The sequence below is a fragment of the Trametes versicolor genome (genome assembly GCF_000271585.1).
Source record: "Trametes versicolor FP-101664 SS1 unplaced genomic scaffold TRAVEscaffold_10, whole genome shotgun sequence".
In the NCBI taxonomy this organism is placed as follows: Eukaryota; Fungi; Basidiomycota; class Agaricomycetes; order Polyporales; family Polyporaceae; genus Trametes; species Trametes versicolor.
This window is the reverse complement of record NW_007360330.1, coordinates 2,484,224-2,508,044: the sequence shown is the minus strand read 5'-3', so window position 1 is coordinate 2,508,044 and position 23,821 is coordinate 2,484,224. Positions and strand designations below refer to the sequence as shown.

The 23,821-nt window shown below is 58.2% G+C and overlaps 7 protein-coding genes across 7 annotated transcripts; 4 read left to right on the top strand and 3 right to left on the bottom strand.

The window, feature by feature from the left end:
• Window positions 1-1,537: 1,537 nt before the first annotated feature.
• On the bottom strand, window positions 1,538-2,307 carry TRAVEDRAFT_153771 (Sm-like ribonucleoprotein). Its single transcript, XM_008044305.1, has 3 exons — window positions 2,254-2,307; window positions 2,081-2,157; window positions 1,538-2,017 (listed from the first exon to the last, which is right to left on the bottom strand). The coding sequence occupies exons 1-3, from the start codon at window positions 2,265-2,267 to the stop codon at window positions 1,740-1,742; spliced, it is 369 nt and encodes a 122-aa protein (XP_008042496.1). The 5' UTR covers window positions 2,268-2,307; the 3' UTR covers window positions 1,538-1,739.
• Window positions 2,308-2,688: 381 nt separating this feature from the next.
• On the top strand, window positions 2,689-4,814 carry TRAVEDRAFT_74205 (FMN-linked oxidoreductase; the record flags this gene model as incomplete). The annotated part of the gene is made up of 6 exons (XM_008044304.1): window positions 2,689-2,701; window positions 2,774-2,874; window positions 3,012-3,585; window positions 3,645-3,673; window positions 3,730-3,982; window positions 4,035-4,814. 6 exons carry the CDS (start codon window positions 2,689-2,691, stop codon window positions 4,682-4,684), a joined length of 1,620 nt encoding a protein of 539 aa, XP_008042495.1. The 3' UTR covers window positions 4,685-4,814.
• Window positions 4,815-4,988: 174 nt separating this feature from the next.
• TRAVEDRAFT_51512 (uncharacterized protein) lies at window positions 4,989-5,459 on the top strand (the record flags this gene model as incomplete). Its single annotated transcript, XM_008043902.1, has 1 exon — window positions 4,989-5,459. One exon carries the CDS (start codon window positions 4,989-4,991, stop codon window positions 5,457-5,459), a length of 471 nt encoding a protein of 156 aa, XP_008042093.1.
• Window positions 5,460-6,992: 1,533 nt separating this feature from the next.
• TRAVEDRAFT_74204 (uncharacterized protein) lies at window positions 6,993-8,758 on the top strand (the record flags this gene model as incomplete). Its single annotated transcript, XM_008044303.1, has 4 exons — window positions 6,993-7,791; window positions 7,853-8,191; window positions 8,267-8,588; window positions 8,668-8,758. The coding sequence occupies 4 exons, from the start codon at window positions 6,993-6,995 to the stop codon at window positions 8,756-8,758; spliced, it is 1,551 nt and encodes a 516-aa protein (XP_008042494.1).
• A 630-nt stretch (window positions 8,759-9,388) lies between these two features.
• TRAVEDRAFT_74203 (uncharacterized protein) lies at window positions 9,389-11,292 on the bottom strand (the record flags this gene model as incomplete). Its single annotated transcript, XM_008044302.1, has 4 exons — window positions 9,389-9,581; window positions 9,674-10,042; window positions 10,118-10,444; window positions 10,506-11,292. The coding sequence occupies 4 exons, from the start codon at window positions 11,290-11,292 to the stop codon at window positions 9,559-9,561; spliced, it is 1,506 nt and encodes a 501-aa protein (XP_008042493.1). The 3' UTR covers window positions 9,389-9,558.
• A 4,262-nt stretch (window positions 11,293-15,554) lies between these two features.
• TRAVEDRAFT_173102 (NAD-dependent formate dehydrogenase) lies at window positions 15,555-17,314 on the top strand. Its single transcript, XM_008044301.1, has 7 exons — window positions 15,555-15,796; window positions 15,854-15,973; window positions 16,025-16,321; window positions 16,387-16,561; window positions 16,613-16,671; window positions 16,736-17,120; window positions 17,170-17,314. Exons 1-7 carry the CDS (start codon window positions 15,668-15,670, stop codon window positions 17,202-17,204), a joined length of 1,200 nt encoding a protein of 399 aa, XP_008042492.1. The 5' UTR covers window positions 15,555-15,667; the 3' UTR covers window positions 17,205-17,314.
• Window positions 17,315-17,522: 208 nt separating this feature from the next.
• TRAVEDRAFT_60477 (glycoside hydrolase family 27 protein) lies at window positions 17,523-20,768 on the bottom strand. The gene is made up of 23 exons (XM_008044300.1): window positions 20,758-20,768; window positions 20,554-20,694; window positions 20,481-20,495; window positions 20,399-20,415; window positions 20,283-20,345; window positions 20,145-20,223; window positions 20,028-20,088; window positions 19,950-19,962; window positions 19,828-19,889; window positions 19,720-19,761; window positions 19,650-19,666; window positions 19,555-19,593; window positions 19,390-19,478; window positions 19,284-19,328; window positions 19,212-19,227; window positions 19,107-19,143; window positions 19,000-19,054; window positions 18,911-18,918; window positions 18,760-18,847; window positions 18,488-18,601; window positions 18,195-18,272; window positions 17,936-18,022; window positions 17,523-17,823 (listed from the first exon to the last, which is right to left on the bottom strand). The coding sequence occupies exons 2-23, from the start codon at window positions 20,660-20,662 to the stop codon at window positions 17,638-17,640; spliced, it is 1,320 nt and encodes a 439-aa protein (XP_008042491.1). The 5' UTR covers window positions 20,663-20,694; window positions 20,758-20,768; the 3' UTR covers window positions 17,523-17,637.
• Window positions 20,769-23,821: the final 3,053 nt, after the last annotated feature.

The following is a 23,821-nucleotide window of genomic DNA, read 5'->3' as shown; positions in this document are numbered from 1 at the left end:
GGTCTCCTTTGGCTCACTCGCAGAGGACGAGCAAAGTGCAGCGCGCGTCGTATCTGTACATAAACTCAAAAAATCATTCTCCGCCAGATTGCTGTAGGAGGGAGAAGAGGGCTATCGCATTGCATAGTGTCATATTTCGGTACTCCTGCAACAAAAACGAGGTGTCAGCTTCATCGAGGTACGGATGAATATCTATCCATCAACCATAGGAAACATGAGGCATATAAGCACATGTGGGACAAGGTAGTCGGAGTAGCCACTCGAGAAATCCAATATCTTACATGGCGAGCTGGAGTGAATCTCTCCAAAGCCCTCATCGTTCATACTGACACCCCGCCACCCTCAAAGCTGCGAAGACTAGTCCGCGGCGCTCTGTATATATGCTGCTCGCGCTAAAACGCCTTGCGTAGAGTATCCGAATATCAATCTTCGACCACATTTACCCCCACAACCCGCAGGAGCTGCATCACGAAGCCTAACACCACCACTGACTGGCTCCTGCGCGCCGCGCACCTCGTGGACCTGGCGTCGGGCTACCAGGGTCTGACGCAGAAAGGAACAGATGTCGAAGCAAGAGCGGCGATATAGCCTATATGAGGGCATCGCGGGGAGCTGCCTTGCGAACGCGCCTCAAACGTCCACGCATTCATTGGCTCAGCCAGAACGCGTCTGCCAGCAACCTCCTTTGGAAAGTGCAGAGCCAAAGGTACAGCGCGTATGCTTAATAGATTCTCTACGACGGGAGTGTGCACTGGGTAAGGTTCGCGCGGAGAGCTAATGACGCTCAAGACGGCATTGAGCGACATCGAAACGAAAGATCTTAGATACGGCGTGCTCGAAACATTTGCAACACACGAAGAGTACACAGTCAGGCTGCGTGCCTTGGAATACGTATCCGTGAGTCACAACATAGTACTCACTATACATGTATATATGCTGCCCGGGACCTGCGAGCTGAGCTCTGAGGTCGTAAAGGAGCCATTGGCTACATGGCTCGCCCAGGGCGTTTCAACAATATTTGCCGCGTATATGCTTCCAACCGGCATGCTAGAGGCGCGGATAGAGAGTTGCCTGAGGGGGAGCTGCCTGAGGGAAATGGCGGTCAGGAGTGATCCTATGCCGCATTGGCGACCAATGTGAAGCCAGTCGTAGCGGCATACTGGCCACAGCTCGCTGATAGAGGTGTTGTATCCTTTCAGCAGTCGCCTGACATGTAAGGCAGTCGTCGGGAAAGCCAGATGAGAGCCAAACAGCGAGCATATATCCGGGATTAGTTTGTGCTAGCCGAGCCAGAAAAGACCAGAGATGTACCCCCCCAGGCCGTAAACTCTGCCAAAGTTTGCCATGGGAAGGACCCACAGCGCACAAGAAGCAAGAGAAGCAGCAGCGGGATGTACGGTGAGAGGATGAGAGAGGGAGGAGGCAAGGACGGATTCCAGCAGTGGCCCAGCAACCGCCTCCGCGGTACGATCCCAATCTGGCAACACGTTCATCATCAAACATTCCATCCTCCGAGCGACAAGAAAAACACAAAATCGGCCGGTACAATTGCACTAGAGTCACAGGTGGACAGAACAGCGTGGTGCGAGCAACGATTTGTACAACGACCCGCGAGCTATAATACACCGGACAGGCAAGGAGCAGACCGCGCAGCGACGCACGCACCCCATCCTCCCCCGCCCGCCCTTCGCACAGACAACAGAGGCAGCAGCAGCGCACCAAGCCATCCTCCTGCACGCCTAGAAGCCCCGTCCTCGCCCGCGCCCACGGCCCCGCCCTCGTGCACGGTCGCCGCCGCCCCGGCCACCGCGCCCACGCCCGCGCGCGTCGTCCTTCTTCCTGCTCTTCGGTTTCGGGGCGTCGTCTACGAGGAGGGTGTCAAGGGGGAGGGCGTCGGGGAGGACGAAGTAGCGGATGTTGTTGCCGCGGATGGAGAGCGAGTCGAGCGAGGTCGGCTCGCGGTTGCGCGCGGTCATTTTGACGGTCTTCAGGTGCGTGTTCATCTGCATGTCCACACCTGCGCAGCGCGTCGATCATTAGCAAGGTATAAGTAGACATAACAAGCGTCGGCAGGACACACCTGTGATCGTTCCATGGATCACTGAGCCATTCTTGAGCTCGACGGTGACCGTCTCGTTGTTCAGTTTCATCAAAAATCTGTGGTTGACTGCTCAGCATGGGCTCACTCGCCTTCCATATCCTCCCAATCCATCCTGGACATCGTGGCGCAGATCCTGAGCGTGCTGCACTAACCTTACGAGCTTCATTTTGGCGGACGGGATGGGGAGCGCGGACGGTGAACGTGAGGCAGAGGCGCTTGGCGTCTAACTCTTCCCAAGGACCGAGGCTGCTACTGGAATGAAACTCCGAAATACATTTTATGCACTCCGATGACCGCGCCTCTTCGGGGAATAAACCTAATCACGCCTTGAGACTTCCCCTGCCGCGAGAGCCCGATGGAGTTGGACTCGACCCTACTCGACGGCGACGATAGGATGCATACTGCCCGAATGATACACTCTGAGTCTGATGCCCCTTGTCTGAGACTCTCTTCCTGCCGGGCGAGCATGCGTACTGCGGATCAATCGAAATATTCAGCCCGCCCGTCACCGATATAACCCGTGTCTCCTCGGGCAACAAACGCCAAAAGATTGTTGACTTCTCCCCAACATTTCCCAGCGCAGCAGTATGTCCAGCCATGGTGAGCACTCGGGCTGTTTGCAAGTCACCGGTAGTTTGTGTGCCTCGTGTCTGACTGTCGATCCCACAGCAGACGCACAGGACGACGCGGATCTCATTTCGCACGCCGGGGAGATCTTTTCGCCCGTTATACTCCCTGTGAGCGGGCGTACGGTGCCGAACAGGCTCGTCAAGGTGCGCTACTCTCGTTTAGTCTCTATATTGTACCCAGTCTGTATACATTCCCCCCATCCTGGTTATTGTTTATTCCACGACTCCCACAAGCATACACGCATGCATTCTTGATAGCGCGTGCTAATTCTTCCCCTCAGGCCCCGCTTTACGAGCACTTCTGCTCTCTCTGGGATGGCAACCCAAATGACGCCCTCTGCGCCCTCTACGCCAAATGGGGCGCCGGCCACTGGGGCGTCATCATCACGGGCAACGTCCAAGTCGACCGCAAGCACCTCTCCTTCGGACGCGACATGACCATCCCAGAGGTCCTCTCCCCAGCGACGCTCGCCCCCTGGGTCCGCCTCGCCGACGCCATCCACACCGGCCGCGCCTCGCCGCTCGACACGCCCCACCCAGAAGCCGCCGCGCACGCCGACCTCGGCACCCCGCTCGCGCTCATCCAGCTCTCGCATGGCGGTCGGCAGTCGTTGAATGTCCTGGGCGGCCGCCCCGCGTTCGAGCCGCCGCTCGCGCCCAGCCCCATCCGTTCGGGCGCGTCGCACGCGGGTAAAGACGGGCAGCTCTCGCTGGCTATTCATAAACTGATGCACCAGGAGCCGCGCGAGATGACGCACGCGGATATCAAACAAGCCGTTGCCTCCTTCGTTCGCGGCGCCGAGCTTGCTGCGCTGAGCGGGTTCGACGGTGTCCAAGTTCATGCTGCGCACGGATGTATGTCAGCGTATTATTCCTGTTCGCCGTCCGTTCGCCGTGCTGACTATGACGTTCAGATCTCGTATGCCAGTTCATCTCACCCAAGGTATGTTCAGTCCATGCTCGTGTTTGCGTTGAGTGACATGCTTAGCTCTCGCGCAGAGCAATATTCGTACGGATGACTACTCGGCAACCACGGACCCGCTCCATTTTTTGCGCGACGTTGTCTACGGCATCCGCGAATCCGAAGTAATCCCGGCCAACTTCGTGATCGCAGTAAAGCTCAACTCCGCAGACTACACTGCAGACTCCACCGAACCACAGGAGGATCGCGCGCTCAACCACGTGCGCGAGATCGGGAATTGGGGCCTCGTAGACTTCATCGAAGTCTCCGGCGGCGACTACGAAGACCCACGTACGTCTCCCTCCCGTACTTCTGAAATCTCCCCTACTAACCTCCCATGCAGAGTTCATCGACAGCGTGCAGAAGTTCAAGAACCCACGTCAAGTCATGTTCGAGGCTTTCGCCTCGCGCAGCATGGACATCCTCGCACACTGCACACCCTCCGCCACAGCGCGCGGCGCCCCGCCGCTCGTCTGCCTCACCGGCGGACTGAACACCCTCCCCAAGATGTCCTCCGTGCTCGGCCACGCGCACGCGCACCTGCTCGGCATCGGCCGCCCCGCCGCCACGCACCCCCTGCTCCCCATCCAGCTGCACGCCGCCGTCTCCTCCCACTCTACCGACTTCTTCATGACCGAGCCGCTCCCCCTGCGCGCCGACGGCCTGGGAGAACCTCCGCGCTCGCTGCTCTCCTGGCGCGCGCTCGAGCGCGTGACGTTCTACGTGCTCTCGCTGCTGTGGTCTCTGCAGCCGGCGCGCGTGCCGCGGCTTGTGGGCGCGGGCGGGGACGTGAACTGGCACAATATCGTGATGCGCCGCATCGCGGCGGGGGAGAAGGAGCCCACGGACTACACGCTGGGCAAGATAGGTGCGACCGTGCGCTTCTACCTCACGCCATATCCGCCGAGTGAGGGCGGCGCGGGCGCGCGGTGGTGGGTGCTCGCGGGCGTGGTCGGGGTCGCTATTGGTGTCGGACTGGGACAGGTGCTTTGATGTCTGGGGCTACTAGAGTCTAGGGTATTGACAAGGTAATTAATATGTGAAGTGGTTGGGCTACCTGCACCCTAATGTAGCATTCAGACCACCGCACGGCCGGTAATGCAAATGCTACGTATTATACCCCCGGGCTGATGAACAATGGCAAGCTGCGGTTCTGGCGATGGCTAAAGCGTGGCAGTGGCGCTCAGGACGCTTTATAGTGAGCCGCGCTTTGGTGCCGACCGGTCGTCTCTCTGCTTGCTCCGCACCATCCAGTCCGATGAACACTCATTCCTTTTCCACTCCCTACAGGAGAATAATGCTGAACCGCGACGGTGCCGCCGCGCTGGACACGCTCGCAACGCTCGCTGTCTACGACTCCCAACAGGCCTTCGCGGTCGCTGCCGTCCTGGATAACCACGGCCGCAACCTCGAGCTGTATATCGCAGGCGACACGGAGGAGGTTCCGCCCATAGCCGTCGACCACCTAAAGGACATCTGCGCCCACCTCATCACTATCCACGCCGCCATCGAGGCCTCGCCCAACCGCGCGGCCATCCTCCACGAGATATCTTGGAACCCGCACAACCCGAACGGTTCTCCCGAGCCCGCCTTCACCGCTTTGCGCGAGCTCGAGCTAAGCTTGTACAGGCACTCCAATAAGCGCATTCGTGCGCGGATGACCAGACCGCCCGAGATCAACTGGCCCAACGAGCCCAGCCACCTTGTCGCCTGCATCAAGGGCACCCCCGCTGGCACCCGCGACGATCTATCTGACGGCGAGCGGTGAGCGTTACGGCATCTCCAGAAGTCTGCCCTGCTACAGCAGAGCCTCCCAAAACTAGACGAGGTGGTCATTCACCTGCAGAAACTAGTCGACGTGGCGCCAGATGTCGACCTCAACAACGTACTCCTACGCCGAACATTGGTCTCCCTGGACAGCATCCACCATCGGCTGTTTGGAACCACCATGGCGTACTTTGAAGACTTTATCATTAATCACTGGTATTTCTGTCGTTAATACTCTGATCATTCCTGTGTGACATCTCACGTACGTCTGGGTAGCACATATCACTCGCACAACCGGGACCGCTCCCCGTAACATGCCCGACATGTCCATATGGCTCAGGAAGGTGTCCTATGTCACCACCGCCTTCCAGGCGTTAAATCAGGGCACTCGCTACACCCGACGTCTCTGCATTGTTTGGCGACCGCATCCCTATTCATTCTGTCGCCAACACCCCGCCCAAGCGACCGTGTACCGTGGTACTCACAGCCGGCGGTATCGAGGCTACGCTTGCTGGCGCGGCGAACTTCGGACACACCACAAACGATGTCGTTCGTGACCACCCCAAGAATTTCGACTGTGTCGTCGCGAAACAGGTCGTAGCGGCTAGGCGCGGTGGGTCCATCGTCTCCATCCGTGACCGCGGGCCACATGTGCATTTAGCACTACTGACTTGCTTTGCATGCAGGTCCCGCAACTCACGTCCATTGCGAATGTGCCCTTCTCGCTCACATCTGGGAAAACGACCAGCAAATGCTACCGTACGTGGGGCTGTCGGAGGCCCCGTACAAACTCTGTGCAATCCTGTTCGCTGCATGCCGCGACCTCCGGGGACACGACTCCGGGACGACTACGCGCAAAACGTTTGGAGAGATGCGTTCTGCCGCATGGATGTACCCCGACTTTCCCAGGGTACCAGATCACGATGATGCTCCTGTCGTTCGGAAGTACTTCCGCAGGAGGCTATGTTCATACATCGAGACCATGGTGCCTTTCGAACGGTCCTGGATGCTGTTCAAATCGTTCAAGGCCGCCAAAGCACCTACCCCTGCTGTAGCACAATTTCAGTTGTAATTACACGTACTTATCATGCACACCTTCGCTTGTGCATAGAGCAAGGTGAAGATCTTGTCACCGAAGTTACAATAGCAGTGCACCCCCGCTGCGCCCTCTTCCGCCGGCTAGGCTTTGGTAGCTTTTGGTAGTTGGCCAGGCGATGCAAGGGCTGCAAGGGGAGAGTCGGCATGCCGGCCCGGTGTGCGTACGAACGCCAGCTTACGTACGAGCGCTTGCTTGGAGCTGAGGCTTGTTCCCAAGATGAACATATGGCATTGACTCCTTGCCTTCGCACCACGCTGACGACTGTACAATCGAAAACACAATATCTTCGTCGTTTCTCCTCCTCCCTCACTTGCGCAGCGAATTAACCGCCAGGCTATTTTCCAGCCTGTTCGATATCCTACAAGTATGTCCGTCAAGAACTGTTCAAGCCTCATACGATAACCACCTAATCTTCTTTTCCCTTTCCCAGTGAACATGGCTCCGCCTGGAGAGATAGTCCAACTTTCTACGCTTGCCGCAGCGCTCCGCGATACGAGGTCGGATGATTACCGCGACGCTCGATTTTCCAAGGTCGACTATATGTTCTGGAAACCCGAGGGAAGGTTGAACCGTGTCGGTGCCGCCGCCCTCGATGCATTCGCCGAGCTCGCCACCTGTCAACCTGATCAATCTGTTGCGGTGGCGGCTGTCCTCGACCACGGCGGCCACATCGAGATATACATCGCAGGAGACACAGAGGAGGTTCCTCCCTCAGTCGTCCGCCACCTAGGCAACATCTGCGCCCGCATCCTTAGCATCCGCACCGCCGTCGAGGCTTCGTCTAATCCTACGGCCATACTCGAGATGATACGTGAAAACCCCCATGTCTCAGAAGGCTCTTTGGAGCCCGCCCTTGATGCTCTCCGTATCCTCGAACTGGACTTGTACAGGTACTCCATCGGGCGCGTCCGCGCACACGCCACTGCAGACCCACAACTCCGCTGGATAGACGGTCTCAGCTTCCTAATCGCTCGTCTCAAATGCCCACCCGCCGCAGCCCTGGATGATCTATCCGATGGAGAGCGGGCTGCTTTGAAGCTCCTGCAACGATCTGCGCGCGTACAGCGGTACCTCTCAAAGCTCGACGAGGCGATTATCCGCTTGCAAGGATTACTTGCCGCGGAACCGGCTACCGACCTCGACGATGTGCGCCTACGCGAAATATCCCTCGCCCTGGCACTCGATCTACACCCGCTTGAGAAAGACATGCCGTACTTCGACCAGTTCATCTCCGGTACGCAGCTTGATTATGGTCTGAGCGTTCTAGCATTGGGCCTGACGTTTGGCCACGGCAGCGTACATCACCCGTAAAACCGGTACCGCTCCCCACACGCCGCTTAGCACGCACGCATGGCTGAAGAAAGTGTGTTGTGTGGCCATCGCGTTCCGGGGTTTGACCGGCATCCTCGTCACGCCCGCCCTCTCCGCCATGTTCGGCGCCCGCGTACGCATCCATCCTATCGTCAACACTCCGCCCAAACGGCCATATGACGTGGCGCCCACGGCCGACGACATCAAGGTCACGATCGCTACGCACGGAATGGTCAAATACACCGCGAGCACCTTTATTCCTGGCCGTCCAGAGTTATTCAACGATCTCGCCGCTGAACTCGCGGCAGCAGCAGCCAAGAGAGGTGCGTCCGTCGTCTTCGGTCCGCTTCACCGCCGCCGAGCGCCACATACAATATACACTGACTCCCCTTACGCAGGCCACGCGACTCACATCCATTGTGAATGCGCCCTGCTTTGTTACCTCTGGGCGCATGGCCAGACGATGCTGCCGTACGTCGGGCTTTCGATGGCACCGTGCATATTCTGTGCCATCTACTTCATGGCCTACCGCGACATCCGGGGAATCGAAACGTCTACGCGCGGGACAGAAGGACAGATAACCGCCGCCGCTTGGATGTGCCCCGATTTTCCCGACCTTCCTGAGGATGCTGCGGCCTTCCAGTCACAGCTCTATGAGAGGCTTCGCCAGTACATCCAGAAGAGGCTTCTCGACGAGCATTTCCGAAGACAGAAAATAAGGTTTGCTCAGTTCACATCGGCTGGTAGTGTCCGATGATCCCAGATGTAGGAATATGCTTATACATAAAGACATGTACAGCGGCGCAACCTATGCCTCTACCGCGCCCTTGACGAGCTCAAACAAACCCGACCAGGACCGCCGCTACGCGCTCGACAGATTTGTTACTTGACAGATGGCATTAGGCGGAGAGTTCAAGCTCTCTTGACTCTGTCCCTTGCCAGATGTCATATTCGTGCGTGAGATTCCCTCGCCGCTTTCGTCACATTAATACAATACTCATCTGTCTCACTGGCGGGCTGAACGCCTTCTCGGAGATGTCTTCTGTATTTGCACCGACCACTTCTGCACCATGCGTCCGCTACCCCTCGGGTTCATCCACCTATACGCTGGGGTATCTGGCATACACGCATCCGGCCGCCTCACAGGCATCATACGACCGACTTCGCCATGGCTGAGCACCCGGTGTGGGTGTGCGAGGGTCAGAGAGGCCCCGCGTCGCATGCCTCTTCCTCGCGCGCCCAAGCGCACGACAATCTACGTATTCTCGCTCCTCTATTTGCTGCATCCAGCGTGCCTGCCACACCCTTTCTGGCGTGGGTGGGAACGTCACGGTGAATTAGCGCGACAACGCGATGCGGCGGACTGCAGCCGGGGATACCGAACCCGCGGACTACACACATAACGTGATAGGCGCGACCGTATTTTTCTACTTTGCACCGTACTCGTTGAACAAGAGTTGCGCGGGTACGCGGCAGTGGGTGCTCTCGCGAGCATGTAGTGCAGTACTTATGTTGGCAGTGTGATACATGGATCAATCGAGCGATGTATAATATAGTACTTAACGTCCTGTCCTTTGCAGTGAAGCTGCACTTGAACGTAGCACCCGCCCGAGGTTATGGATCTAGCTCGGCCATGGGCAGATCAAGTACTACTTGAGTGCCGGGTAAGCGCAGTGATTAAGATTTACCGTCACCGATAACTTGAAGTACAATCTTGCAAGTGAAAATTGTCAGCTAACGTCCACTTCGTTGAAAACCCGACGTGAGACAAGTCCGCCACACTGAAAACGCAAATGAGAACTTACACTTAGTGTCATTGGGGGCCAATGTACTTTGAGTGCTCATCAATGTCTTCCTCCGTCGAAAGCTGGTTTCTTCGCGCAGCCTTCCGTGGATATAATCAGAGAGTCTCACGAGGATCATCTTCCCCAACCGTATGGTCGCTGCGTCAGGCATGTCAGGAATATTGGGGCAAGTCCATGTGCCCGCGGCGATGTGTCCTTCCGTTCCACGCGTGGTCGTATCATCCCGCTGGGTGTTACGGTAGGCGGCGAAGTAGATCGTGCAGAATATGCAGGGCGGGTTCGAGAGCCCGATGTATGGTAACATCGGCTGGTCGTGCTGCCGGAGGTGACAGAGCAGGGCGCACTCGCAATGAATGCGCATCGCGTTGTCTATGCAAGGCCAGTTAGCGTAGAACGTACACGAGTCACGCGGAGGCAAAACGGGGATCGACAGGGCGTACGTACCTCTGTTGGTTGCGGCTGCTGTGAGCTCACCGACAAAATCGTCGAATTTCTCTGGGTGAGAAGCAATAAAATAGCTCGAGGTGTAGCCGAGGCTAGTGAGTGTCGCCTTGATGTCTTCGGCCGTGGGCGTCGTCTGTCGTCTGGCAGGGGGAGGGTTGGCAACGGGATGTATCGAAACGCTGGCGCCGAAGAGCGCGGAAAGCGCGGGTGTGGTGAGCATCTCCGTCAATGCTCGATACGCGCGCGCGACGTAGGACACCTTCTTTAGCCATTTGACCGTGTTGGGCGGGGAGCGAGGAGGGGTGCCCACTTTACGCGCGACGTGTACTACCGCAATATATACATTAGAGACGATGCATACTCAGAGAAAGAAAAAGAGTGTACTTACCGGAGACGAAGTGGTCGAAGTTAGCAAAGTCGTTCTTGAGCAGTTCGACTGCAAGCGCCAATATGATGGACATTTGGCGCAGGCGTATGTAGTCGTCGTCGCTGACTAGTGGGTTGTCGATAAACGCCCGGAGGGACGTAATCGCCAGATCGAATTTGGGGAGGATTCGCTGCACATCCGGAGACTGCTGGAGGTACCTCAATACGACACGCTCGCCGGCCGACATATCATCGAGGTCTGCGGCGGGTGGATCTTTGAGGCAGGCGACGAGAAAGGTGAGCGTGTCAGCCCAGGGAATCTCTGGATCCGTAAGTTGCGCGCGGATGCGCTTGACGGAGTATCTATAGAGTCCCAGATCGAGCGACCGGAGAGCGTCGAGGGCAGGCTTCGGAGAACCTGGCGGGATATGGGGCGATTTAGATATTGTGTGAATCGCATCGGCGTGGTCAGGGGAGGCTTCGAGAGCGGCGCGGATGCTGAGGATGCGGGAGCAGATGTCGTTCAGATGATGTATGATCTTGGGGGGGACTTGCGCCACATCTGCTTCGATGTACAACTCGATGTGGCCACTGCCGTCAAGGACGGCTGCGAGCGCGACTGCCTGGTCAGGCTCGTAGACGATGAGTTCTGCGAGCGCATCAAGGACTGCGGCACCGACACGGTTCAGTTTTCCCTCGGGCTTCCTTAGCAGATAACCAGGATTAGTCGGTTGGCGGGCGTCGGAGTTGATATCGTGCAACGCTGTGGCGAAAGCAGAGAGTTCGGCAATCTCTGCAGAAGGATCCATAATCTCTGAAAAGAAGGTCAATATCTTTCATATGGAACCGGAGTCTAAACGGCGGTGACTTGACGAACATGTAAACGGTGTCGAGCTTCGAGTGGGGAGACGACCCAACGTCTAGAATACCCGCGCAAGCCTGCGTTCACTCGTCTAGCCTTGCGCAGCGGGTAGATCGCCAGAATAGGTGGATGAGCGGACGAGAGAGTGCTGGGTCGCTGGGGAATGCAACGACGCAAAGAGTGGTATGCTGCGTGCAGGTGTGAGTGTGGTGCGAACGCAACCAGAGCAGCGTGAGCGCTACTCCACCTCCGGAACTATTGACCACGCCGAGTACGTAAGCTAGCGCCCGCGGTTGTGGCTAGATTTAAAATTATTCGGACCACCGCCGGAGGATTATCCTGTTTACTACCAGTAGTAGTTCTCCCGGTTGGCATACCCGAGACTCACATATAGCGCTCACTATATGCAGACGATGGGAGATGTCGCCGGTGCGCATCTGCCTTACACTTACAGCACGCTAACCCAACTTGCGCGGCGCAGGCCCGGGCCGCCGGTGGGGTTCCGGCTCCATCGCGAGCATCGATCCATGGTCTACCAGTACGTTGCCATTCACATCATTGACACAGCTGGGCTGACGGAGAGATACATCATGCATGCGCTCTGCAGAAACTCCTTCGTCGCCGCTTGTGCGTCTGACGTTCACAGTTACAGCGGCATGGTCATATATCATACGCCCCTCCTGATTGCCTACCTCCCTGCGAACACAGCGGTACCTGGCAAGACTCGACCCGGGCATCAGTGACCTGTAAGATGAATCAATGCGGGACCAGATGCCAACTCCACCAGCATACGCCATCTTGGTGCGCGAAGCTCGACTGTTGGAGGTCGCCCTGCCGTACCTCTACCGTTTCCTGAGTCACTGGTATGGGATTCTCTCTGGACGCGCTTGCGTTGCATTTGACGTGCATCCATGGCAGCGCACGCAGACCGTAAAGCCGGGCCTGCCTCCCGCTGAGAAAGCGTATTATCTTGCCACCGGAGCGGAGGAGCGGAAGACTGCCGCCGCGTGTATACGCCACAAATTTACGACGGTCCCGAAGACGCTGCGGCCTTCCGAAACGACTCTGTGAGAGGCTTCGCCGATAAATCTGGCTGAGGCTGTTGGACGAACAGATGGCAGGGTGCTAGTATTCTCAGAGCATTTCTGCCGTGAACGCTGACCTCATTTATTATGTATCGTCTGCCTAGGGGCTGAGCACGGCGAAGTAGATGGCAGTGTTTTATTTCGAATGCCGACATTCCGCCAACTCAACCTGGTCTCATCCTCGACGCCCTGCAAGCAACGACTTCATCCCCCGGTCATGTCCATTCGCCAAAATTTCGCTAGCAGTCATCGGGCTCGAGGATCGAGTAGGCATAGATCCAAGAGCCCAAATACCGCAACCAGGCTCACAAGATCAGTGTTGAATTCGTTCGCACTCCTGCTACATGTGTTTTGCTGATACACATTTCGCTATCCGCAGAACACGCCTGTCTTGAAGTAGTCGAAATCTTCCGATCCAGGATTGTTTACGATTCGACGAGGCCTTGAATGCTTTTCACTCGGCGTAGAAATCGCTTTTGCGTCAGTATCGTGTCCTACACTTTGCCATATCCAACATTCGTTAATCGTGACTTAAATGTCCAGATCAATACTCGCGATTCTACGTTACGCGAAGACAAACAGGTTTCCGATCATCGACGAGGATGTATCGCACAAAGTGGATGCCGACATCCGAGGTCAGACTCGATTCCGACGCTACTGCCTATATCAACCCGTCTCCCGCCTCTTCCGCTCCTCACCTACCTTTCCTTCCTACCACCACACCACCCCCGCACTTCCCACCCGTTTCCCCACCGCATCCACTATGTTCTCCTTCATCTCTTCCAAGGCTTCCACCTGCGCCGAGTGCCGGTCGCTCGGTTCGGGAAAGTCCACTTCCAAGTTCGACAAGAGGACGATCGGCCGCCCGAGTGCATACGAGTGGCCGGCGTTCCAGCCCCGTCCCCAGCCCCGTCCCCAGCCTCGTTCCCAGCCCATTGTCTACGGCCCGCCCCTACCCCGGCGCAGATTCAGGTGCTGCTGTACCGGGGTCGCGAGTTCAAGGAGCTCGGCACCGAGCTCATCTCGCTGCGTGACGCGCAGTTGCGGGAGGAGCTTGTGCGCGGGACGCTCGTTTACCATGCTTGAGGCTCTCGTCCCCTTCTCGTTGTCCCGCTGCCTCCCCGATCCCCGTCTTTTGTTTCTTGCTGCTTTTCCTTTCTTCACAGACATCCACTCCGACGACATGAAGACGACGAAGACCGCGATGGACGACCGCCATTGGACCGAGGATCCGGCGTCGGCGAGGCTGACTGAGGGTTTGGATGACCCGTCGACGTCAGCCTCCCCGGCATTGCCACGGTAGTATCGTCTCTCGCTCGGTTCCTTGTTACTTCACTGCTCGTTTATCGCTACTTTCCCTTTCCCAACAGGCATCCACCCTTCCAACATGTGCACGACGACGACGACGACGACGACGGCGGTGGCCCGGACCGACCAGGCGACGATGGGGTTGGCTGAGGGATTGATCACCCATCGTTATGTCAGCCTCCACGGATATATGCCCCGCCTTCCTTTTTCCGTCTTCTTTTCGCTCATGTTCTCTTGACTTCCTCGTTCTCTCCGCTGCCTTTGTCTTGCCGCTTCGCTGTCTTTGGTCTTTGGTCTTCCTGGTCTCTCCGCTCGGTCTACCTCTTCCCGTCGCTTTCTTATCATTTCGCCGTTCTCGTCTCTCTGGTTTCGACTTGCTTGCTCCTTGGCTGCGTTTTCTGACTCTCTGCATTTGCGTTCACATTCTCCCTCCCTTTCGAGTCCTTTCCCCGCTCGCTCCCTCTCTATATTTCTCTCCTCTCTCTCTCTTTCTCCGCTTCTCATCTTTCTCCTCTATATCTTTCCCCCTCTCTTGTGCATCTTTCTTCGTTCCCCTTGTTCCTCTCCGCTCCCGCCTTCGCCGCTCGCTCCCCACTGGATTTGTCTCGAACGTTCACTTCCCGCGAGCCCCTTTTCACCTGCATTTGGCATTTGTGCCTTGGGTCCCGTCCGATTTCCTCTTTGTTTCGTGTATCAGCCTTTCGTTCGCTATGAGTAGCGGAGTCTGGGGTGCGGCGGCGGCGGCGGTAACGCCAACCAGAGGTCGGCTGGTATGAGAGAAATGGCGCCTTCTCTCACGCTGCTGCCTTTGGTTGACGTCCTGCGTCTGAGCGGGAGAGAGGATCGACGAGCCCTTTCTCTCTTGCACACCTCCGAAACGTACGTACGCGTCATCCACGCTTTACGTGCGGACGGTGTTGACAGCTGCTACAATGCTTTCCGGGTGCCGATCTGCAAGCCCACTGCGACAGCGCTCTCTTTCTCAATGTAATGCTTTACAACCCGTCGATGCCTCTCCAGGTAAGTACTCGCGATCATCTAAGCCTGGTATAATATGACGTCTACTTTTGTGTAGATGTAAATTTCCGGTTGGAGTTCTGCATGCATGCGTTAGTACGGGCGTACTTACACCGCGAGAAGGTCGGCGAGACGGGTCAAGGCGCGCCCTCCTTGCTTCTCTTCTCGTCGTGTACACTGAGCCCGTCGATGACCGGCGAGCAGTGACCTTGTGCCACGGTGAGTAAAACCCTTTGCGCCGCCCTGTTTCCTTGTCGTCGATGGTATTCGGAGCCTCATATCATGCGTTCGTCATTCACGAGCGTCTATGTCAATGGACGGCCCTGGCCGCTTCACTGAAAATCTGCCGAGTGACCACGAAAATAATACGCCTCTGTATCCGCTGCTATAATGAGCACCGTCGTACCAAATTTAGCGCAGACAGCCACACGAATGAATATCCAGCGTCAGAGTGTGCCTCGGGAGAGAACGGCTTGAGGCTTCGTAGCGCTCGTGCGTGCGACCACTCCTCGGCGCTCCTTGCTTGTGTTTCTCGAGCAAGCCTCCCCTCCCCGGCCCTCGTAGCCTTCCGGAACGTCCACTCTTTGCGCTCCCGTCCGTGTTAGGCAGGCGCAGTCGTTCTTTCATCGTTCCCCCCCGAGTGCGCGCGACCATGTGCCCCCGCATAACCAATTCGGCGCTGCCTTCGCAGTCGCACGTCGTCGTGCATTCTCGGAGGAGCGATCGATTCGCAGCCGCCCAAAGCCTCTGCGAGAAAGCATCCTAGCGTACCCGACGGCGGTGAGAGGGTACGGTGGATACGTATATATACCTTGGCAGATTCGAGCAGGTTCCACCAGCACCGGACACGGTACAACCTCACACTCGCACTCCACCTTCTGCTTCTCTTCTGCACTCCAAATCTCAGATACCATGTCTGTTCTATCCGCCTCCGCTTCTGCGCTCAAGCGCAACATCGCCGCCGCCGCCAAGGGGCAGCGCATGCTCAACGGCCGCACCCTCGCGCCGACGGTGAACCACAACAGCTCCGCCGGCTTGAAGGTGAGTTCATCCTTGCTTCGTTTGTATTTTATCTTGTCGCTCAACTACGCATCACAGGTTCTCGCTGTCCTCTACAAGGGTGGCGAAGCCGCGAAGCAGGAGCCGCGCCTCCTCGGCAGCGTCGAGAACCAGCTCGGCATCCGCGAGTGGCTCGAGTCCCAGGGCCACGAGTACATCGTATGTCCACGGCCCGTCGCGTTATTGGACGGCCTACTAACGCCTACCCAGGTCACGGACTCCAAAGAAGGCCCAGACAGTGTGTTCCAGAAGGAACTGAAGGACACCGACATCCTCATCACGACGCCGTTCCACCCCGGCTATCTCACGCGCGACCTCATCAAGACCGCGCCGAACCTGAAGCTGTGCGTCACCGCGGGCGTCGGCTCGGACCACATCGACCTGAACGCGGCCGTCGAGCGCAAGATCCAGGTGCTCGAGGTGACGGGCTCGAACGTCGTCTCCGTCGCGGAACACGTCATGATGAGCATCCTGCTGCTCGTCCGCAACTTCGTTCCCGCGCACGAGGTTTGTCTCCGAGGATATTTTTTTTGCCTATAGTCTGCGCAGAGACTCACAGAGACATGTTGCAGATGATAGAGCGCGGCGAGTGGCAGGTGTCTGACATCGCGCGCAACGCGTATGACCTCGAGGGCAAGGTCATCGGCACCCTCGGCGCGGGCCGCATCGGACGGCTTGTCCTGGAGCGCCTGAAGCCGTTCAACCCGAAGGAGCTGCTCTACTACGACTACGCACCTCTCTCCGCAGGTGAGACTGCTCATTACTCCTTGTACGGCGTTCCACTGACTCTGCTTTCAGAGAACGCGGAGAAGCTCGGCGCGCGCCGCGTCGAGGATCTCAAGGAGTTTGTCTCGCAGGTGGGTAGACCCTCTCTCTCTCTCTCACACCATACCCCCGAGTCTTCCACTGACGCCTCCCCAGTGCGACATCATCACGATCAACGCGCCCCTGCACGAGGGCACGCGCGGGCTCATAAACGCCGACCTCCTCTCGCACTTCAAGCCCGGCGCCTGGCTCGTGAACACCGCGCGCGGCGCGATCTGCGTCGCGGAGGACGTCGCGGCCGCGCTCAAGACCGGCCAGCTCAACGGGTACGCGGGGGACGTGTGGAACGTGCAGCCCGCGCCGAAGGAGCACCCGTGGCGGCACATGAAGAACCACCTCGGCGGCGGGAACGGGATGGTGCCGCACTACTCGGGGACGACGCTCGACGCGCAGGCGCGGTATGCGGAGGGGACGAAGGACATTTTGGAGCGGTACTTCAAGGGGAAGGCGCAGGAGCCGGCGAACGTGATTGTGGGGCTTGGTGAGTGGTTTGGCTGCGTTCGGGGTTGAAGGTGCTGATTGTTTTGCAGGCAAGTACGAGACCAAGTCGTATGGACAGCGGTAGGGGGCTACGGGAGCTTCCTGACAATGGTCTGCGCAGTATCTACCGTTAATGCATGAGGTTCAACGACATGTGCATTTGCCACAATAGCGTAATCATTCCGTATGTGCTCAGCTGACCCGCCGCGTACGTTTCATGAGTGTGCGCAGATACAACGGATAGAACTGTGTGCCTTTGGGATCAGTATACATTCATTCGAGGCTTTATCACACACTTGACTATGAATCTGCGCACATCGCGATGTATCTTCCGTGTACGTCGAGCATATCGGCGTGCGCCCGCAAGTCGGTACGGAAGGACCGACAAACATATCCGTACAACCCGAACAGCAGCAAATCGCGCATGCGACACGTTATGTTACAAGTATCCGTACAAACCACAAGAACAGCCACAAGCCACCGGTCACTCCACCCCACACCCCCACCCCACTCACACCTCACGCCCCCGGCGCCAACGTCCCATTCCTGTCAATACACCACTCCCTGCGCGCACACGGCGGGCCCACGTCCGGCGGCTCGTCGCCCGCGTCGGTCAGCAGCAGCGCGGCGACGCCGTGCGGCGGGACACCGCGCGCGGTGAAGTTGCGCACGGCGGTGCCGTTGGCCGTGTGCGTCCAGAGGTCCTGCGTGCGGGTCGTCAGCGTTTTGTGGGAAGGGAGGGGAGGGGAGCAGGGAAGGGAGGGGGGAAAGAGAGAAAGGAAGGTAGGAGAAGAAGGGGGCAGGGAAGGGACGTACGCGAACAGCATACTGGCGCCCGGCGCGGATCCACGGCGACTCCGTGAGGCTGAAGAACAGGTCCGCGGGCTCGTCCAGCGTGTTGATCTGCCGCGCGTACCGCCAGTCGTGCGTGCGTGCCAAACGGTGCGGTCAGCCGTCCGTGCCAAGCGGGAGCGGTCAGTCGTGCGTGCAAACGGGAGCGGTCAGTCGTGCGTGCCAAACGAGCGCGGTCAGCCCGTGATACACAAAGAAGGGGAGGGGGAAAGGGGGGACGCACGAGCATGAAGACGGTCCCGTTCTGCGACTCGCCGCTCCAGAACTGCGCGGGGTGCGTGCTGTTGCTCACCCAGTCCGGCTGTATGCGCGCGCGCCATCGTCAGTCGTCAGTCCTCTCTTGCAACTCTCGTGACTCCGAGTCTCTCGCGGAAAAGAGCGTAGAACGAAAGGGGCAGGAAGGACGGCAGGGGAACGGAGGCGAGCAGGAGAAGAGCGGAGGACCAACGGATGACGGCAGGAGAAAAGACGGCAAGGCAATAGGGAGGGAGAGAGTGAGGAGGGAGGAGGACGCACGTTGATCCCCCAGCGGAACGGCGCGACCCCAGTCCCGACGACGGGGTCCTGGCTGAGCGCGAGCAGCTCCGTGTTCTTGAGGATCGCGAGGTCCGCGTCGCTGATCGTCGAGAGCTGCGCGCGCGTCGCGGTGCGGTGCGTGCGTACGCGGGAGCGCGCCAGTGTGCGCATAAGAGGCGTCATCGTGCGGGAACAGTTCGGTTCGGGAAGAGGGAGAGGGGCGTCAAAAGTCAGCATACACCCAAAACAAGACGTTCAGGAAGAGTGCACACGTCCGTCCCAATAAGCAGCGGCGACTTCATGAGCGCCCACGCCGTGAAATGCGTCTTCGCCTCGTCGTGCGTCAGCCCGCCGTTCCCGCTGCGCCCCTTCTGCGTCAGTGTCTGTCTCTCTCTCTGCACGACCGTGTGCGGGGGGGCTTACATTTCGAGCTGCACGGGATCGAGGTGGGAGTGTGTGAGTGAGCAGAAGGGGAGAAAGGGAGAGGGAGGGGGAGAGGGGACGGGACGCACGATATCCATGTCATTATGCCCGTAAAAGTCGGACGCCCACGCGATGAACGAGTTCCTGCGCAGTCCGTCTCTCAGTCGACAGCCTCCCGCGCGGACGGGCGACGCACTGGTTGATGATGCTCGCGATCGAGCCCCAGTCCGGGCCTTCGCTCACGAGCCGCGTCAGCCTCCTGCCCCTCCACCCCACCCATAATCAAGCAAGAAAGGCGTACTGATATCGCCCGTCGTCTACGTCCCTCTAAATCAGCCCAGCGCGCGCAGGGTCTCGTCTCAACACAACTCACCCGCCAACTCTGCCCAAACCGCCGCGCCCACAGCCACGGCTGTTCCTACATACACCCACGCGTCAGCCCTCGCGCGGGGAAGAGGAAAAGGGGAGGGGGGACGCACCTCGCCCCACTCGCAGAGGGAGAAGATGAGCGGCGGCTTCCCGGAGCTCTTAGCGAGATCGGCGATCGCGTCCGCCATGCGCTTGTACTCTGTCGGGCGGGGGCGTGAGTATGGGGGCGATGGAATGAGGGAGAAGGGACGGGGGGAGGGAGGGGAGGGACGTACTGCCGACGATGCCTTCGCGGATGATCGCGTCGTACGGGACTGTGCGTGATTCAGTGTGATCACGAGCAGGGGCAAGGACGGGGACGGGGACGCACCGGCGCAGTTGTCGAACCTGGGTCGCGCGTGGTCAGAGGGGAACGCGAAGCGAGACGTCAATCCGCTTACTTCAGGTAGTCGAAGCCCCAGTCCTGGAAGAGCTTCGCGTCTCTGGGCACGGCAGGTCAGCTCGCTCGACAGAACCAGAAGACGCGCATATACGCAGACGGCACCCACCTCGCCTCGTTCTGGTACGACCCAGGGTACAGCTGGCACGTGAACCAGCCCGAGTCGCTGTACTACAATCCGACCCGCGCTCAGAATCACAGCGCGCCTCGTAGGAGTACATCACTACATACGATGCCAGCCTTCCTGCACCACGAGAAAATCGACGCGTCAGCGCTATGTAGGCGCACAGATCCGCGGCGGGCACGCACAGTCCCATAGCGTGGATCTTGTCGGTGAGGTCGTTCATGCCCGCCGCGAAGCGTTCCTTGTCTGTGTGGCCAATAACGTGTCAGTGAGGGGTCCCGACGTGTTACGGGCGAGCGAACCTGCGACGATGTCCCCGGAGGCGCTCCGGTTCTTCTCGGCGTAGCAGTCGTCGATGTTGACGTGCTTGTAGCCCACATCCTATCATGCCAGATGGAGTATTAGACGTGGCGGACGGTAAGACCAACGCAGAGACTGACGGCGAGGCCGAGGGAGACCATGAGCTGCGCGGCTTGCAGGACCACGGTCTCGTTGATGTCACACTGTCGAGAGGAAAGTGAGTTCGCGCAGTTTACGTGAATTGTGAGTCGCTGACATGGTAGGCGTTCCATGCTGAACGAGAAAGGAAATGCGGGTAAGCGGGATGTCTGGCGAACGCGGAGCAGAGTACATCTTACTGTTGTATCCGAGCACTGGCCCAAAACCGGGTTAGCACGCGAGTCAGACAACGCGCAGTGTTGAGATGTTTACCTGGCAACTTGGCAACGCCGCTGTCAAGAGCGTGCACGACTGGAGGCTCTCTAGAGAGAACTGTCCAGACGACCAAAAGAGAAGTAATGAGGAGCGCAAAAGACGCCATGAGCAGCTGCGAGGGGATCCTAGAGGCGAAGGCTTGCGGGCGGTCAGCACACGGGCACACGGGCTGTTATATACGGGGCGGGGAAGGTAGCGTACCGCGAAGGCGGCTTCTATGCACGGGGCTGAGCTGTACAGTCTGGAGGGGGTCGTCGGGCGGGAGTGGGCCGGGCAGGTTGAGGTCATAGGCCTTGTGATGGGCCGAACGGGCAGGAGGGTCGGTCGAAGTCAGGGCTGTGAGGTCAGCGACAATGAGCTATGAAGGATCGGTGGAGCGTGATATGCAGAGGCCATACGGGCGGACATCACGCGACGGGCAGCACCTCGGTCTGCCGTACAGGCGCAATAGAGATGGCCAGATCGCAGAGCGGTCGAGAGGGCGGGTGGTGGTCGTCGGTGAGGAAGGAGAAGAGGAAGAGGTCGGAGGGGCGGTCTGACGTCGTCCCGTGACCCCCGGCGTTAGTGGGCAGCATTCGACTTCCCATCGCCGTCGACCTAGCCCCGCTAGCCGGCGACTCCTCCCCCAGTCCGCCCTCGCTGCTCGTTGCAAGGAATCGAAGTGGCGGAAGGGAGGAGTTTGACTTTGTTGCCTCCCGAACAGGAAGGTCTCTCACCATATCAGGCGATGACCCGATCCCTCCGATCGGCCCCGGCAGGCGCATTTCATCCTCGTCCACCACTCTCTTTCTAACCACCGTGTACTATGCGTGCTCTGATCCACGTCTCTCATTTACGACTTCACACTCTGCGGTCTTAGTGGTAAGGGCAATATGGGCTGACTCCATCTCCTCTGCATTGGCGCCTCTTGACCGTACATTCGACGATTACGATAGTCTGCTTCCACACGAACCCCTCTTACCGTAGCTGCCCATTTCGCGCTTAAGTAAGCAAATTTGATCTCCGAAACGCGTGTATAGATCTGGGCGCGTCGCGTTCTCTCCTCTCTTTGCTCTCCTTCGGACGTGCTCAAGTCTTATATCTGCTTTCTTGATGCGACAGGTGCCATAAAACTATGCTAGTACCTGGTATAGGTGGTTTGACGGCGCCGAAATGTGCTCACTCCTTGGGGAGGTCCTTCGCATAACTGATTCCGTGCATCAGCCGCCGTAAGCCCAACCCATTCGCATCGCCGTGTACCGTTACTCTTACAGACTCATGATACAATTCCATGCTCCCAGGCCGATATATCAAGCACTGTATTCATCTTTCAGCCCGGACTGTCGAAGCGATGGGTGCAGGAGCAAACGGCATACGGACTGCCATAACCGCGGGCACGAGGGCGCGCAGGCTGAACTCGGGTGGACGGAGCGGCATTCCTTTCGAAAGTTTGACTGCATGTTAGTCGCCTCTCGCCGAGTACAAGGTCCTGAAGCGAGTAGGTACACAACACTTCCAAGGTATGGTTGCTGCCAGGCGCAGCTAGGGTCAAATATGCTGTATCTAGGGTCACAGGTGAATTTTAATAGAAGTAGCTGGAAAGGATGATCAACGGTACTGTTCTCTCTGATTATTACTACCAATAGACGAGCGAAACCTGTCGAAACACCCTCATACATGCGCAGAGCAATCGCAGACCTCAGGTCCAGTGGCTGAGAATGTCATAGATCTAATCTAATCGAGCGCCGGCATCTCGGCCATCACCAACCTGCAAAGCAAATTGCGAGCTACGGTCTGAGGGGCGCGTGTGGAAGCAGACCTTTACACACTCGTCCTCCCCGCCTCCAATAGAGTGTGAAAGGTCTGCCTCTGGGAGACTACGATTACGACGTCTATCACTATCTTTGCTGTCCATTCATCCGAGACTCGGAACAGCATCCTGTGGATACATCGGCGGCGCTCCTCAAAGATCTGTGGCTGGAAGGTCGCAGAATCTCCAGGAAGTTCAGGGAAGTAGACGCATATCCATGCCATGGCCGCATTCTGCCTCTCCGTCCTCCGCGTGGAGACCTCGATTCCCCGAATATCGCAGGAACCCACCGCACAAAACATGCACGGGCCTCCGAAAGCCCCATATATGTCTTTACAAGCGCGCCCAACTTGACCGAATTCACTCAACTTAACCCTCTCAGCTAACGTCCCCTTCACCGATGCCAGACACGTCCGCGCCACCTCGAACCCACACAAAACCCACACATGGTTTCATCGCAGTCCAACGCACTCCCATACAGTGCCTGTCCACCTGCTCCTACATCGGAACATCGCGTACTCGCGCAGCGGTCCGCGGATATGAACACACACAGCCTCTTGTTCTTGGGATGAACCTCCGCCACATCTGCTTCAAGCGATGTACAGGCGAGGCGCGCGACTGCCTGTTCTGGCTCGTGGACGGCGAGCGCGGTCCCAGCGCAGTGCACTGGCAGCTTCCCATCGGGCTGCGTTAGGAGGTATCACGGATAGGTGGGCCTTACATCGTGCAGTGCTGCAGCGAAAGCGAAGCGTTGAACGATCTCTACGGATGTATCCATGATCAATTACTAAAGGGAGAGCGATGAGTCGTCGTCTGTAACTCGAAGATGAGCCGCAGCGACACAAGTTGACGAACGCGTGAGGAGTCGAGCTTCGAGTTCGGAGTGCCAGTGTGAACACCATCCGCCTTCTTCACCAGTGCACAGGCTGACGTGCAGTCGACTGGCCTTGCGTGGCGGGTCGCGATCGTCGGACAGTAGGTAGCTGGGCAGGCGAGAGACGTCTACAGACGTTAGCGTGGTGCGACCGCAACCAGGGCAGGGCGCGCGCTAGCCTATCCCGGGAACGACCGCACATGCATCTGTCCCGCCAGGTATCAGCAGCTGCGGAACACTCCGACAAGAGATATATAGAGTGCTCCTCCAATCGTCTAACTTGTCGGACTCAAAGGTGTGCAAAAGAGAGGGCCCGTCGACCCTCTCTCCCGCTGCAACGGGGGACGCCAACTACAGGCAGTAGCATGAGAGAAGGCGCCATTGCTCTCATACCAGCCGGCTTCTACTTGTCGTTCCCGCCGCCGCCACCGCCGCCGCACCCCAAACCCCAGACCCCTCCACCCTCAGCGAGGAAAAAGCTGAGACGCGAGACAAAGAACATACGAAACAGCATGCGAAGCAAAAATGCAGGGGAAAGGTATCCTGGGAGAGTGAACGTTCGAAACGGATCCGGTAGCGAGACGAGCGGCGAAGGCGGGAGC

Bases quoted from the DNA above. Each gene is read 5' to 3' on its own strand.
- TRAVEDRAFT_153771 (XM_008044305.1), bottom strand. The intron at 2,018-2,080 runs GTGTGTCCTGCC...CGCGCTGCGCAG, and splicing joins GATCCATGGAACGATCACAG to GTGTGGACATGCAGATGAAC.
- TRAVEDRAFT_173102 (XM_008044301.1), top strand. From the start codon at position 15,668: ATGTCTGTTCTATCCGCCTCCGCTTCTGCGCTCAAGCGCAACATCGCC. The intron at 15,797-15,853 runs GTGAGTTCATCC...TACGCATCACAG, and splicing joins ACAGCTCCGCCGGCTTGAAG to GTTCTCGCTGTCCTCTACAA. The intron at 16,562-16,612 runs GTGAGACTGCTC...CTCTGCTTTCAG, and splicing joins CTACGCACCTCTCTCCGCAG to AGAACGCGGAGAAGCTCGGC.
- TRAVEDRAFT_60477 (XM_008044300.1), bottom strand. From the start codon at position 20,662: ATGGCGTCTTTTGCGCTCCTCATTACTTCTCTTTTGGTCGTCTGGACA. The intron at 20,089-20,144 runs GTTCGCTCGCCC...TTGGCCACACAG, and splicing joins CTCCGGGGACATCGTCGCAG to ACAAGGAACGCTTCGCGGCG. The intron at 18,602-18,759 runs GTGTGCACTCTT...ACGCGCGCGCAG, and splicing joins CGCTGCTTATTGGGACGGAC to CTCTCGACGATCAGCGACGC.